Below are 14,866 nucleotides of genomic sequence, written 5' to 3'. Positions count from 1 at the left end.
CTGGCGACCTACGGTCACAATCAGTGATGTGAGCATGCAGACAGACGACATATGACAGAATTGTGATCTTCGTATATGGATATCCAGGTAAATTAATAGTAAATTAATAGTTTAGATTACAAAACATACATTATACTCCAGCACTATAGCCCTATTATAGCCTACTATAGACCTACTACTATATATTTTGGCCATATGAAAATAGCCAAGCTCCACAAATGCGTCGCATGTAGATCTGCTATTTTCAAAAAGATGTTGAAAAGTTGTGAAATGGTACATTCTGCATAATGAGGAGGCTAACTTCTGCTTTTGGTACAGGCTACATTTTGACACCAATACTTGTAGGCCTACTTTACTCAAGTACATTTTGGAAATCCGGACATTTACTTAGGTTGTAACAATTTCTACATTGCAGTATTGATACTTTTAGTAAAACATGATGTGAGTAGTACTTTTTTCCACCATTGATGAGAGCACCACTGTCCCTAGGACTCAGGCGCCCTCCTCTGGCATGTTGGCGAATTACACTGTGGGCAGACAGCTTTGTGCATACGTGTGTGCGTGCGTGGTTTTAGCCCAGTCCCAGTGCCAGTGGTTCTCATTGTCAAACTTTTTCATGCCAAGGACCCCAAATTGAGTCTTATTAGCCTGCAGAGTACCCCCATTTGAAAAAATATGCCAGGGACCCCAGGGCCCCATAAGAGATTTGTACAGCTCAGGCTCTAGCCTCGACAGTGATTCCCAACCATTTTAATTTCAATGACCCCCAGTTTGCCATGCATTTTAGGGTACGGACCCTCATTTAATGGCATTTCTATCTCTGAGACCCCAATTTTATATTGTAAAATATTTTTTTTATTTAACTCTGAGTGTGTCTGAGTTACTGATACATAAGGGTCCATTTGGTTCCTATAGCTTTAGCTGTGGACCTCCCTCAAGGACCCTTTGAGAAACAATTGTTTAACCTCAAGCCTATATGTACATATGCTTCCTTAGCATGATGATATTTTGTTATCGTTGGATAATATTTTGTCCACAATTCTATGCTGTATTGATGAGATACCATATAGGAGAGATGCAGGCAAATGTTGAAAAAAAAGAAGAGAAAAAAAAAGACGAAAAAAAGGGGAAAGAAATCTACATTCTCTAATTGTTAGACTTCTTGTAAATTAAGTAATGCCAGTGTTTGACAAAGATTTAACTCTTGAGAGCATAACATTAAACTCATTTCACACTTTCAAGAGTTAAAGATCTATAAGGGTCCATTTGGTTACCAACTGTCCATCCTTTAAGGGACCACCTGGAACCCCACCGGACCACTAACAATTCACCCCATTAATCTAATTAATCTGCACACATGAAGATGAACAGGAACCCCTCAATCAGATGTTCAGGCACCAATCACCCAACAAAGCTATAGGTTTCAACAGGCCGCTGCCCCAACAGCATCTTCTCATGCAGATAAACAAAAAGATATTAAAGAGATTCCAGTCACAACAGAATGTACACCTTCTGTGTGACTGGGGATCTACAAGTTACAAGCATAATTTCAATATGAATGTGTACTGCTGCAACTGGGGAAACTGTGTCTACAAGAGGCTGCTCTGTGACAGAATATACTATATATATTTGTTTCAGCTCTTTATTAAACGGAAATGTGTTTAGGCTACGGCTTGGATACCAATTTTATCCAATCAGGACAGAGAACTCATACAGCATACATGGGCAACTGGTGGCCCGGGGGCCACATGCAGCCCCCACCTTCACTTAATGCGGCCCGCAGGTTAATACCGGAATACTGATATATTATTGATTTCAGCTGTTACAATTACAAACATGACCTGCTTTAATTCTGTCCATTTATATTGACTAGTATTAGTAGTATTAAAATGATTTTTTTTATGTCCAATGTATTTGTATTTAGGTTCATAAAGTTAACATGAGTATATAACTAAATGCATTTGAAATAAAATCTAAATGTTACATTTCAGGATTCCAATTAAGAAATAACAAAACATTATTCAAGATTCCAATTCAAAAGAAGCAAAAGAATAGCCGATCTACAAGCTCAAAACGCATCGCAGCGCGATGCGTTTTGAGCTTGTAGATCTGCTATTTTTGCTTCTATTGTATGAGATACTAGAATGACAAATGTGGCCCTCTGGAGGGAAGGTGGAAATATAGAGGCCCTCGCCATCATCAAAGTTGCCCACCCCTGGCATACAGGATAAACAAAAGAAATTGGAAGTGATGACACAAAGCAGACAAATTGAGGTTTGAACTGTTTATTAAAGAGCTGGAGAGAGGGAGAAACCCCTGCTACTGAACACACACTCTTTATCAAGGATTACTAATAGAATAGTGCTTTAACGGTATTTAATACAATAAAATACAATAAGGTCTCCCTACTCTTACCCATGTACACATGTAGGCTATAGGAGCCAACCAGTGCCTGAGCACCTGCGTGATTGCCTTCATATTTTTTTACAAAGTTTTCTCATTTAATTTAATTAATTGAATCTAACCAATAACCAATAACCAAACAGTTTGCTCTTCGCCCTGCTCTCATTCAACTCAAAGTCTATGCATGTGTGTTTTTTTTTAAGATTAATCGGACAAAAGTCTTATGTCTTAGGTTAGGTCTTATCCACCAATGATCATCCATATTTTTAACTAATGTGTAAAGTATGTACACTTTTGCTCGACTGGGTCTAGATTGTTTAGATTCACACCAGACAAGAGGTCCCTGTCCTCTGTTAAAGAGATCAGCTATTTTCCTCTTCTTCTAAATCCTATTTTACATTTTTGTATTTTTTTATTTGTGTGTCTACATGTGGGTGGCTGCTCTGACAAAAAGAAAAGCCTGTGGAAGAAGGCCCTGATCATTGCTGCGTACGTAGGGGCCCACGACCATCAGAGGTCCCTCGCCGTGCCAGTTCATCCATACGTCAAGTGACTGAGGCGGTGACACGCCGTGTGGATGACAGAGTCACACGTGATAGCGGGACATTAAGTGCTTCTTCTGGTGGATCGCTGACGTTCCCTGGAGAGCGCGCAGGGTAATCATTTCCTCAGATTGCTCCTGTGGGAACGAGGCTGGAGGTATTCCTGTGTCCTCTCCAATCACGGCGCTGATGGAGAGCCCTATAAGCATCTGTGACAGTGGGAAACCAGATCCCAGCCGCGCCAGCGCGCGTGCGTGCGCGCGCACGTGTCCCTCTCTCAGATAAACACTTGGCAGGGTTCCTCTGCCTCTACCCCCCCCCCCCCCCTCCCCCATGTGTGTGTGTGTGCATACACACGAGCACACACACTCATTTACACAGTTGTGCACACACAATCTATCAGATGTGAGAGAGGTTTGCAAGCTGGACAGGGTTAATATACTCCATTAAGCTCTATTACCCTAAATGATTCGGGCAGATGAATGAAGACTCACATTACTCTCTCTCTCACTGTGTGTGTGTGTGTGTGTGTGTGTGTGTGTGTGTGTGTGTGTGTGTGTGTGTGTGTGTGTGTGTGTGTGTGTGTGTGTGTGTGTGTGCGCGCGTGTGCATGTGTGAGAGAGTTAATTGATCCATGAGCCATTCATCATTATCTTTGTAAATACAGTTAAAATGTCACAATGGCAATTGCTATCCTTTTTATATGAAATCTCAAGCTGGCCGGCAGCTTCATTGGTTTGGAAAATAATGACTTGAAAGTACTGTAGGGCGATCATATTCTCTGACCCCCAATCCGGGACCCTTAAAACGCACACATGAATATGCATAATATACAGTATATATACAGTACAGTATACACACACCGTCCATAGGTGTTTGCATCGGGAAGGGGGACAATTATTATTTGCACTTAGCATGTCTATTTACTGCACCTTTCAATACCATGAATGGTGTTAGATATAAAATGAGTGGGCCAGAACATGGTAAACATATATTTAAGCACTGACAGCAATTATATTCTTATTCTAATTCTTATTATATACTTGGAAGAACATTCTGCAAAAATAGCATTTCTACAAAGCTTACAACGTGCCTCAATGTGAGCTTGGAGAGCTGCTGTTTTTTTGCAAAAAGAGGGGGGGAAAGGAGCAGACCTATAGAGCCCTTGACTGTTAATGGAGTAAAAGTTGTCAAATGTGGAGAAAACTGGTACAATTTGGTAGTGGATGTTATATATAGGCTATAGGTGATAGGTGAATATCTGTGAAAACGGGTTTCAAAGATATTTGTCGGGACACCCAGCTTGAAACCGGGACAATCCCACACAAACCATAAAGTACTGCAATATCGTGGCAGAAACCTTGTCCATATTTCAAATGTTCATTTTAATGTTCACTATTATACGAGCGTCACACGAAAGCAGTAAAAATAGCAGATCTACAAGCGCATGGCGATGTGTTGTGAGATTGCAGATCGGATATTATCACTAGGGATGGGACGATATGAACATTTCATATCACGATTATTGTGATAAAAGAAATCGCGATTTACGATATTATCACGATAATCAAAACCATTATCCTGGGGCGGAACATTTGGCAAAAAATAGCCGATCTACAAGCTCACAACGCGTCACGTGCGACGCGTTGTGAGCTTGTAGATCGGCAATTTTTTGGCAAAGACATTTGATAGGCTGTATTAAGTATGTATATTATAAGTACCTTTTAGCAATTATAGAGGGTTTAAGTGATATCGGATATGCAGCTCGGCAAATAAATGGTGAATTGATCCCAGTGCACGATGGAGGACGATATCACAATATATTAAATCTCCATGATACGATTATCGTGAGTGTTTTCTAACACGATAAACGATAATATCGCTTCCCATCTCTAATATCGTCCCATCTCTAATTTTCACTACTTCAATAAATATTTTTAAATAATTATGAAAAAGGAACCGTTTTGGACACACGACAGAAACGATACACAAAATCTAAAAGTGGCTTCGACGAAGGCCACCACCTGCAACATGCTCCAGCTCCACACATTGTCTCACAAACTCGAAGCTCTTCACAGAAAACCACCAGGGAGAGGCAAAGTGAGATAATGGACAACTTCATTTGTACTCTTCACTGTGTTTCTCTAAAAAAAAACACTGTTGTGCTTCGCTGGTCGATGAACAAAGACTTGCAGAGTCCTCGAGTCCCCTCTGAGACTCTCCCAGAGGCAGGCTAAGCTAGGATGCTACGACAGAAAACACACCAGTGTATGAGCACCGACTCAAAATGGCTGAAAGGAGGCAGTGATGCGAACACTCAACCATGAACTCTCTTCTCCTAATCTGCTCCTTACATTCTTCTCCGAGATTATTGCCGTGAATGGCCAGCGAACAAGAGGAGAGACTTATCGCTCCCCGTGCTTTCATAGCATTTGTCGTGTTGTATTTCCCCCTGTATATTAAATTTGTCTACTTTGAGGCTCGGACAATGTTTCCTATTTGTCTGCATGGTACTCGCAGCTGCAAAACAACAATAAACGGAGGCTAAGGAGCAGCTCTTGGTAAACTTGCCATTGTTGTGTTTGTTGAATTACCCATGAGTTTTGATACCTCGCTTTTGGACAAAATGGTCTAATACCACTAATCCCTATGAAAGAACAGTGAATGGTGCAAATTCCCCTATGATATCTTGGGCAGGCCAAACATTTGCTCACTTACGTATACATTGGGTTACAGAAAATTATTCTTTTGACAACATTACAACAACAGCTTTAACCCAATGCCCCGCTTATCCTGCAATGACATGTATTAGTTTCATTGCGGTGGGAGGTACATTTACATTTCAAATTACATCTCAGCATGAGGAATGTGTATGTATGCATGCACACACACACACACACACACACACACACACACGCACGCACGCACGCACACGCACAACACACACACACACACACACACACACACACACACACAGAGACAGGCAGAAATGCATGTAAACACGCCTGTATGCACCTGCAGGTGTGCACACAAGCACACACACACACACACACACACACACACGCACACACACGCACACAGACTCCCACACGCACGCACACATAGCTAGCTCTAATTGCAGATATACAGGCAACATAACCATATACAGTACCAAGAACAACTTAATGTCATGTATCCAGCGTATTGTTTTATAGAAAGGTTTGTAACTACTTTTTCTTAAACCTTGGGATGCCGAGCGCTCCATAACCCCATAAGCCCAATTCAAAAATGTAAAACAATTGCCCACAACATGGCGCTTGTGCGATGCATTGTGAACTTGTAGGTATGGCTATTTCTGAAGATTTTTTTGAAAATGTTCACATATAATGACACCCCCAAAACAGGGACACTAGGGTTAAAGTGGCCAGGCCTGTTTGGCAATCAAACACTGGGCCTCTTTGACCCCCTCTCTTTCTCTCCCTCCACACACCTCTCTCTCTCCTCCTTTTCTCCTCTGATGGCCCTTTTCAACGTCTCCACCCTGGCCTTGTCTTTCTCCCTCTCTTTCTCCTCCTCCTAGCCCGTGTCTTTCTATCGGCCCTGGCCCTCTCAGCGGGGCTATAGAGCCCTAACTTGTCTACATTTACCCCCCGTGTTGACTGACCAATGGGGGCGAGCTGCTCCGATGGGCCCCTCCCAGGGACATGCTGGGCCCCTGATTCAGCCCGGGAACAAGAGTTGTAGAGGCCCTCATTGCGCGCTATAGAGAGAGATCTCTCTCCATAGCGCTGCTGCTACTCAAAGATTTGCCATTTCAGATCATGACAAGTGACAAGCCAGTGGGCCATTATATTTTGTCGTTGTCGGGGTGGAAACCTTGTGTCCAAAACCGTTTGTTTTGTATTTATCATTTAAAAAATGATTTAAACTAGTGAAAACAGCCGATCTACAAGCACACAACGCCTCGCGGTGCGAGGCGTTGTGTGCTTGTAGATCTGCTGTTTTCACTACTTTTGTGCGACGGCCTTGAATGATGAAGCAGGGCTTTGCTTTGCGAAAAAATGTACAAATTTGAAACTTTCAAATTTGAAGGTTTCTGCCCGACAGTGACGATTTACGAAGGCCGACATTTTATTTTGAATTTTTCCTAATGGCCGGCCTGGACCGGCCGGGAATGAACCGTCCGTTCGGGAGTTGTCCCGCTTTTCCCAATGGCCAGCACGTCCCTCCCTGGCCCCTCCCTCAGGGACACCTCCTATTCTCCCGTTAAGTCAGCCCACGCTCTCTGTTTTCGCGACCTCTCACCCCCAGGCCATGGCAACAGTGGCAGGAATGTCAGCGGTGATTGGCAGGATAAAGAGGATGGCCCCTCTCCCTTCCACAAGCGGATTTGAGACACTTTGAGGAGGAACAATGGCGGATTTGGGGCTTGATTGGATCACTGATGGGCTGATGACTGTCAAAAGAGCATCGTCGTCTTTACATAAGCCTGATTATCTCTGCATGGAGGAGGAGGAGAGAATGGGGACGTGGCCGTAGGGGGGAGCCGGTGGGGAGTTACCCCCCCCCCCCACGGGGTGCCTGTTGAAGGGGACGGGTCCACACACGAGGCCCAGGCTGTGAGGCCTGGACCTCTCTCATCCACTGGGGGCCTTTAACAAATCTATTCAGGCGACCATGGGGACACCTCATGCATGTGGCTAACGCAGGAGGACGGATGAAGGTGGGGAGTGTGTGTGCGTGTGTGTGTGTGTGTGTGTGTGTGTGTGTGTGTGTGTGTGTGTGTGTGTGTGTGTGTGTGTGTGTGTGTGTGTGTGTGTGTGTGTGGGTGGGTGGGTGGGTTGGTTGGTGGGGGCATGACGGCACATGTAGGCAATCATTGTCCACATTTTAACCATGGAGAGAGAGAGGCAGAGGGAGTGGGAGTGGGAGAGAGTGAGAGAAAAGAGCAGTGGGACGGGGGATATCAAAGACAAATCCCTCACATAATCTGGCTCTTTAATAGGGATTAGAACACACCAAAGGGCCCATATCAGAATACCAAAGCACAAATGAGGGTTCTACTCAAGCTGAGAGCTCGGGGGATACAACTTTAAAAAGAAAACTACTCGAGAATTGAGGATATAGGGCCTATTTTATCGAACTTCTCCGCTTTAACGATGCCCACTATCGTCGGCCGAGACATTTTCAGAAGCGTTTTGGGGTGACTTTCCGAAACTTGCCCATTACAAAGTGTCCAGTTTAACTTTCAAGATGATATTTTGTCATTGCCTCGGCCAGATATTTTAGAGACGCTGCAGTCTCTCTCAGTGAATCCAAAGAGGTGGAAACTGTTTGTACTCTCCAATCGGTACGGCAAAGCAATTTCAGACACAACTGCGACCGATGAAACGGACAGTTATTTTGAGAAACATCCCGCTAAGATCATTGATGTGGCACTCTGAAAGAATGGAGCATTGTTCGGGATACTTGGAAGGATGAAAGTGTGTTTGGCCAGAACTGTAGTGTAGAAACACTACAGTGTAGGACGGAAAGTGGCTGATAAGTCCTCTCTCTCTCTCTCTCTCTCTCTCTCTCTCTCTCTGAGTCTCTCTGAGTCTCTCTCTCTCTCTCTCTCTCTCTCTCTCTCTCTCTCTCTCTGAGTCTCTCTCTCTCTCTCTCTCTCTCTCTCTCTCTCTCTCTCTCTCTCTCTCTCTCTCTCTCTCTCTCTCTCTCTCTCTGCAGTCCCAATGCCAGTCTGTCACAGTTGGCAGAGACAGTGAAAATGGCCTCAAGTGCCTGGCTCTGATTCCAGCTCTCACATCAATGACAGTTCTAACTCTAACTCTCTCTATCTCTCTCTCTCTCTCTCTCTCCCTCTCTGTCTGTCTCTCCCCCTTTCTCTTGCGTGCACACACACGCACACGACACACGCGCGCACGCACGCACGCACGCACGCACGCACACACACACACACACACACACACACACACACACACACACACACACACACACACACACACACACACACACACACACACACACACATTCTCTCTCTTGGCTCTTTCTGGATGGACGGAGGGATAGGAGGGTTATAAATGGATGGATGGATGGCAGAGTCAGACAGACAGACTAGTGATGGAAAGAGGATGGAACCGTCTAGAAGAAGCAGCTGAACCTATTATTACGAGCAAGGATTCTGACACTCACCGGCTCTGTCCTTCCTTTCTGTGAGATGCTTCCACACACAGACAGCATATCTTTAAAAAAAACACTACTGAAGACACATTTCCTTTCCTCGAATTCCATTCCTCTGTAAATCATCATTCATGTCCAATTGTTGAACCCGAATTTATAGCCAAACTTTTCCCCCTTCTTTCATTTTTTTACACAGAAAGGGGGCAGCATTGAGTCGCGTTTTCACATCGAATAAAAAAAACTTCTGCTCCTCTCTCTCATCCTCTGTGCCAACTCCGTGGGAGCAGCCTGTGGGGTGGATATAGGCCCACTCGCCCCACAGCTATGAGTTCTTTTTTTTTTTTACACATCTAGTTTCAATAGCACTCTCGACTCCCCTCCCTCGCCGCTCTCTCCCCCCCGTCTCTCTCGCGGCCTGTGAAGGTAAGAATGGCTGCGACCCCTTCTCATCGACCCTCCACTCCCTCCCACTCTACCCCCCGTGCCGCCGCACCCGTAGGCTACCGGCTGCTGGCCTTTCTGCCGCCGTCAGATCCATATTTCTGAGGTGGTGGTGGTGATGGTGGTGGTGGTGGTGGCAGCAGCAGCGAGGGGGCTAATCCAACATTAAAGCCACAGAAAGCCAGGCTGAGACGCGCGCGCGCACGCACGCACGCACGCACGCACCCACGCACACACACACACACACACACACACACACACGGTTCACAAGGTTTGCCGAAACTGGCTGGAAATCTTCAATTTCAGTTTCCGCAGCGCTTGCAGTACAAGTTGAGACGAGCGAGCCAGTGGTGTGTATGTTGTTGTTAACCTACGTCACGTCACCATTTCACGCATATTCGGCCAGAAAGCACTTTTCATTTCGATGTTTCTTGCAAAAAGAGGCCGTCGTTGTATGGGCCGGGCCGGGGTGGTGAGGATAATGTTGGACAGAACAGGTCTGCAATTTTCTCCCATGTCTGCATCCCATGCATGCGTGTATCAGATTGTAGGCCTATAGCCTAGGCGGCCTATCTATTCTATAATTTGATTCTCTTTCACGATGCAACAGAAATAAATTAGATACAGGGAAAGAGAATCTTAAAAAAAATAAATGACTATGATCACATTTATTTATTTTGCCAAAAAAATATATCATTTAAAGACAAATTCGTATCCCGTGGTATTTACAATTTTTCGATATGTCTCCGTTCACAATAAAAAGGAGGAAAAACAGACATAATTACATGGAGAGAAGATACAAGCAATTTCTTTTTCTTTTTTTGACCAGAAACATCTCTTTCGCATGGATAAGCTAAGCAGTAATAAGCTATGACAGCTTTCTCCTGTCAAAAATATAATAATAATAATATCCTTCGTTAAATTGTTCCTCTTCTTCGTCTGATAGAATTGTTCATTTTAAAGGTTTATTGTTTTCCGTCTCATAACGTTGTTGTCAGAACTCGCTGTGCGGCTGCTCCGTGGTGAGGTCTGGATTAGATAAAAGGAAGAAAAAACAAACAAACAAACAAAAAAAAAAGACACACGTCAGCGAAATCAAATGAGTTTTGGACACCAAAAATAATCTATTTCTCCTCAAATGATTCTATAGCCCTCCACCTATAGCCTATAGGTCTATATATATATTCCTCAGCATATGTGCTTTTACCGAGGGGGCGTGAATAAATAGCGGTGGATTATTTAAATGACACGGTTGGCAATAGATAAGTCAGTGTTGCTGCGCCCCCGTAGGACATATTAGACTGGTGCCCAGTCAGGCGTTAAAGTGGTGATTCAATCACTTCACATGATTTATGAGCGAGGTCCCCGCGGAGCACTGAGCTGGAACACTATTTACCTCGGCGTCAAGGTTCATTTAACCGGAGTTTAACAAAAAATACAAAATAAAATAAAACACTGTGAGTTGATAATGCCATAATAATGTCACATTAACTTTGTTAGATCCATACCTGTCAGCAATCAGCCGAAACGATGATTTGGGGGAATCCGGCCTGCAGTGATGGTCGCTTTCTTCTTCTGATAGAGAAACAATCAAGGGAGCAAATTAATTTATCAATGCATATTTGAGGCATTTAATCAGACATATTAAATAATCAGACACGGCTCATAATTTTCGGTCAATTATAGTTTTTGGTACAGTTTAATTTGGGGCTATTAAGTAGTCGCTTGCCAATAAGCACACAGCAATGAGAGACGCTTGCAATCTGTTCTTTTCGGCGAGCGACAACCATCGCACGGAGCATCAATCAATCAGGCTCGTCCATTATTACCGTCTCGCTTGGGACTGCAGCTCCCATTCGACGACTCCTCGTCGCTGTCGTCCTCCGTCCCCGAGGCTCCGGGCCCGGGCGCCGCCAGCCGCGCGTCATGACGCGCCGGAGAGGAGCCGTGGTGGAGAGGCAGGTGTCCTGCGGCCGGGCCGCCGCCTGCTCCTCCTGCTCCTCCTGTGAGGAGCGACCTCATGTTCAAAAGCGAGTTGGCGCTCAGAAAAGCCGCGCTGGTCCAGTTGTGCAGCTTGCCAATCTGGCACGTGTATATCCCGTGACCCGGGAGCAAGGCCGGGTGGTGGCCGCTAGTAGGGTTCAAAGCCGGGTTGTTGTGATGATGATGGTGGTGATGATGCTGATGATGATGCGACGCGGACTGCGGAGACCTGTGCGTGGTGGTGACATTGTCGGGGCTCGTGGCCGTCTCGGCCAGGGACCAGATTTTGGGCTTATTGGCCTGATGATGCGCCGGTCTCTGATGGCACTGGTCGAGTCTACTGGGGGAAGAAGAAGTATCCGCAGCGAGTTTCCCCGAGGCGGGCGCTTTTACAAGAGAGATGGGCTCGTCTCTGATGATGCCGAGGCCCTCGGCTCCGTTAGACAGCGTCCTGTGGGCCTCCAGGGGGCTCTTGCATGTCTCTTGGTCCTGCTCCGCCTTGCCGCCGGAGCAGGGCTCTATCATGATGCCGCGGCGGACCCCCTCCTCCTCCTCCTCCTCTCCGCCGGGCCTCTCCGCGGGGTCCACCGTCTCCAGGTCGATCTCCTCGTCCTCGTCCTCCTCGCCGTCGCTGTTCTTGCCCAGCTCGTCCTCGTTGTCGCTGCTGAAGATGCGGCCGTCGCGGTCCTCGGCGCTGCGGCCCCACGTCACCTTGTTCTCCTTCTTGAGCCGCCGGCGCGCGTTGGCGAACCACGTGGACACCTGGCGTGGCACGAGAGAGACAGTGGGTGAGCGTTACGTTAATATGTATGGGGGCCCGTTGTTGTCGCTTTTCCCCCCCGTTTTCATAGTGGTTCTCAAAGTGGATTCCAGGGACTCTGTGGGTTTCTTTATGGGGGTCTAAATTGACCCATACAAGTCTGTAACTCTGACAGTGTACAACTGGAACCATAACGGGTTCATTTGGTTCCATTTGTACACTATCAGAGTTAAAGGGGAGACCTTGAAACTTGAGAGTTTGAGAACCAAACACATGGCAAGCTATAGCTGTCATGATGTGTCATCTGTCACGTTAAATGGCAAACTGTCACTTTGTGGGGGCACGCACACGCACGCGCTCGCTCGCGCGCGCACACACACACACACACACACACACACACACACACACACACACACACACACACACACACACACACACACACACACACACACACACACACGCACACACCCACCTGTGTGAGCGTCATCTTGGTGATGATGGCCAGCATGATCTTCTCCCCCTTGGTGGGGTAGGGGTTCTTCTGGTGCTCCTGCAGCCAGGCCTTCAGCGTGCTGGTGGTCTCCCGCGTGGCCGTCTTGGCCCGGTTGGGGTCTCCGTACGCGTACTGGCCGTACGGGTAGAAGCCCTGGGTGGCGTGCACGGGCATGGCGGGGTGGCCTCCCGGGCCATCTTTCAGCTCATACTGTGAGCCCTGGAATAGTTTGGACATTGATGTTCATTCATGGTGACAACGAATTATTATACTGGCGTTCAAACTTTATAGTTCACGTATAGCCTATAGGCTATTAGGCCTCAGTGGTTCTAAAATGATTTAACTGAAAGTGTTCAAGGTTCCTTAACGGGTCCATTTGGTTCTATTTGTACACTGTCTGTCACGTCTGTGAGAGTGACAGATATGGGTCAATACCTCCGGCCTAAAAGAACCCTGCGAATTCCTGGAGTCCACTTTGAGAAACACTGCATTACAGCTTGATGGTGACAACGAATTATTCTCGCGTTCAAACTTTACGTTCACGTGTTAGCCTTATTTTTTTTAACACGATCTGAAATTAATTAATCCAATCTGTGTTTTCTGGAAGGGCCTCGCCATGATGACATGTTGACCATGATCTCTCAGCATAAAACAAACACATACTAGGCTATTATAGGCCTACGAATAAAAAGCCTTATGTCTGTCTCCAAACGAAATTGTTCTGATCCGTTTTCTCTCGTTTAGAACATTATGCCAACTCTATGCACGTTTTTAAAAAATAGCCAATTAGGCCTATATATAAACGTTGTACACCTGTGGAAGAGAATCTTTATATTTCCTCAGGAAATTTAGAATCAACAGTTTAAAAAAAAACATACCCTATTAAGACATGCATAATTTATCATAATTTAGACAGTATCGAGTCGACAATAGAATGATAATACAAACATAACGAATGCGCCAAATTATGGCATGTTTGTTTATCATTTTAAATAACTTTGCTGAATTTTAATAATTTGATTTGTGTCATAAATAATTAATAGGCTACGCATTAATTTAGCCCCCCTCCAAAAAAGTATTAAACTTTAGCATACATCTAAAATAAAATAAATACTTTTGGACAAAGAAGGCGCCACATATAGCCAGTTCACTGTGAAAACATAGCTAAAATAACCTTCTGTGCAAGTGTGTGTGTGTATGGGGGGGAGGGGGGGGGGGGTCTATCATGTAAAAAGCACCTGCTTCAACCTTGGGGGAGAACTATTATATTCTTCTTACCATTTGTGAGATAAGGGCGAGGTCTGCTGCTCCGCCGTACGGCAGAAAGGCACTGTAGTTGTGAGCTGCCGTCCAGGGATTCCCATACATTCCCAACATGGACCCGACCGCCGCGGCGGCCGCGACCGACGAGTTGACGCCGCTCTCGGCGGCTCCATCGCGGGCAGAGCCCGGCCGCTCGCCCGCCCCGTATAGATCCTGCGCGGCGGCACTTAGGAACTGGGGATACCCCAGCTGAGGGAAAGACATGTCCAGGGAGAAACGCGTAAATCTCTCTCTCCCCTTCAACACGTGAAGCCACAAGGGAGCAAGAAGAAGAAAGGAGAAAAAAGAAAAAGAAAATAGGAATTCCCAGCTCGGAGACGGATGTCTAAATCACCGCAATCGGTCTGTCAAGCTCAACTTCCACCGCACGTATAACTCCCCTCCCGAAGTGGATGACTTTGGCACTTGAGCGCTGTGATGGCTTCTTTCTACCCGCAGGAGTCTCTCAATGTGTGGAGCTGACTGAATGATTGGCAGGCTACTTAAGCTCCAAGCTCCTCCTATGCCCGGGGCAGGCGATTAGTGCATTGGTTAGGTCGTGTGTGTGTGTGTGTGTGTGTGTGTGTGTGTGTGTGTGTGTGTGTGTGTGTGTGTGTGTGTGTGTGTGTGTGTGTGTGTGTGTGTGTGTGTGTGTGTGTGTGTGTGTGTGTGTAGCGCGCGCGCGTGCACGTGTGAGAACTGTAGACTTCATCCTATCTTTCCGTTCGTGGTCAATATTCTATGACTTTGGTTCAGCAAACGCACCGCCTAGTCACCTAAATGATG

General features: G+C 45.9%; 1 protein-coding gene across 1 annotated transcript; it reads right to left on the bottom strand.

Moving 5' to 3' along the window:
* Positions 1 to 9,629: 9,629 nt before the first annotated feature.
* Positions 9,630 to 14,305, bottom strand: irx1b (iroquois homeobox 1b; the record flags this gene model as incomplete). The annotated part of the gene is made up of 5 exons (XM_080735580.1): positions 9,630 to 9,696; positions 11,051 to 11,117; positions 11,372 to 12,287; positions 12,758 to 12,997; positions 14,057 to 14,305. The coding sequence occupies 5 exons, from the start codon at positions 14,303 to 14,305 to the stop codon at positions 9,630 to 9,632; spliced, it is 1,539 nt and encodes a 512-aa protein (XP_080591706.1).
* Between the last annotated feature and the right edge of the window lie 561 nt (positions 14,306 to 14,866).

The sequence above is a fragment of the Nannobrachium achirus genome (assembly GCF_963921795.1).
Source record: "Nannobrachium achirus genome assembly, chromosome: 10".
Classification (NCBI taxonomy): domain Eukaryota; kingdom Metazoa; phylum Chordata; class Actinopteri; order Myctophiformes; family Myctophidae; genus Nannobrachium; species Nannobrachium achirus.
Note: the sequence above shows the minus strand (reverse complement) of the source record. Positions and strands in the feature narration are given on the sequence as shown.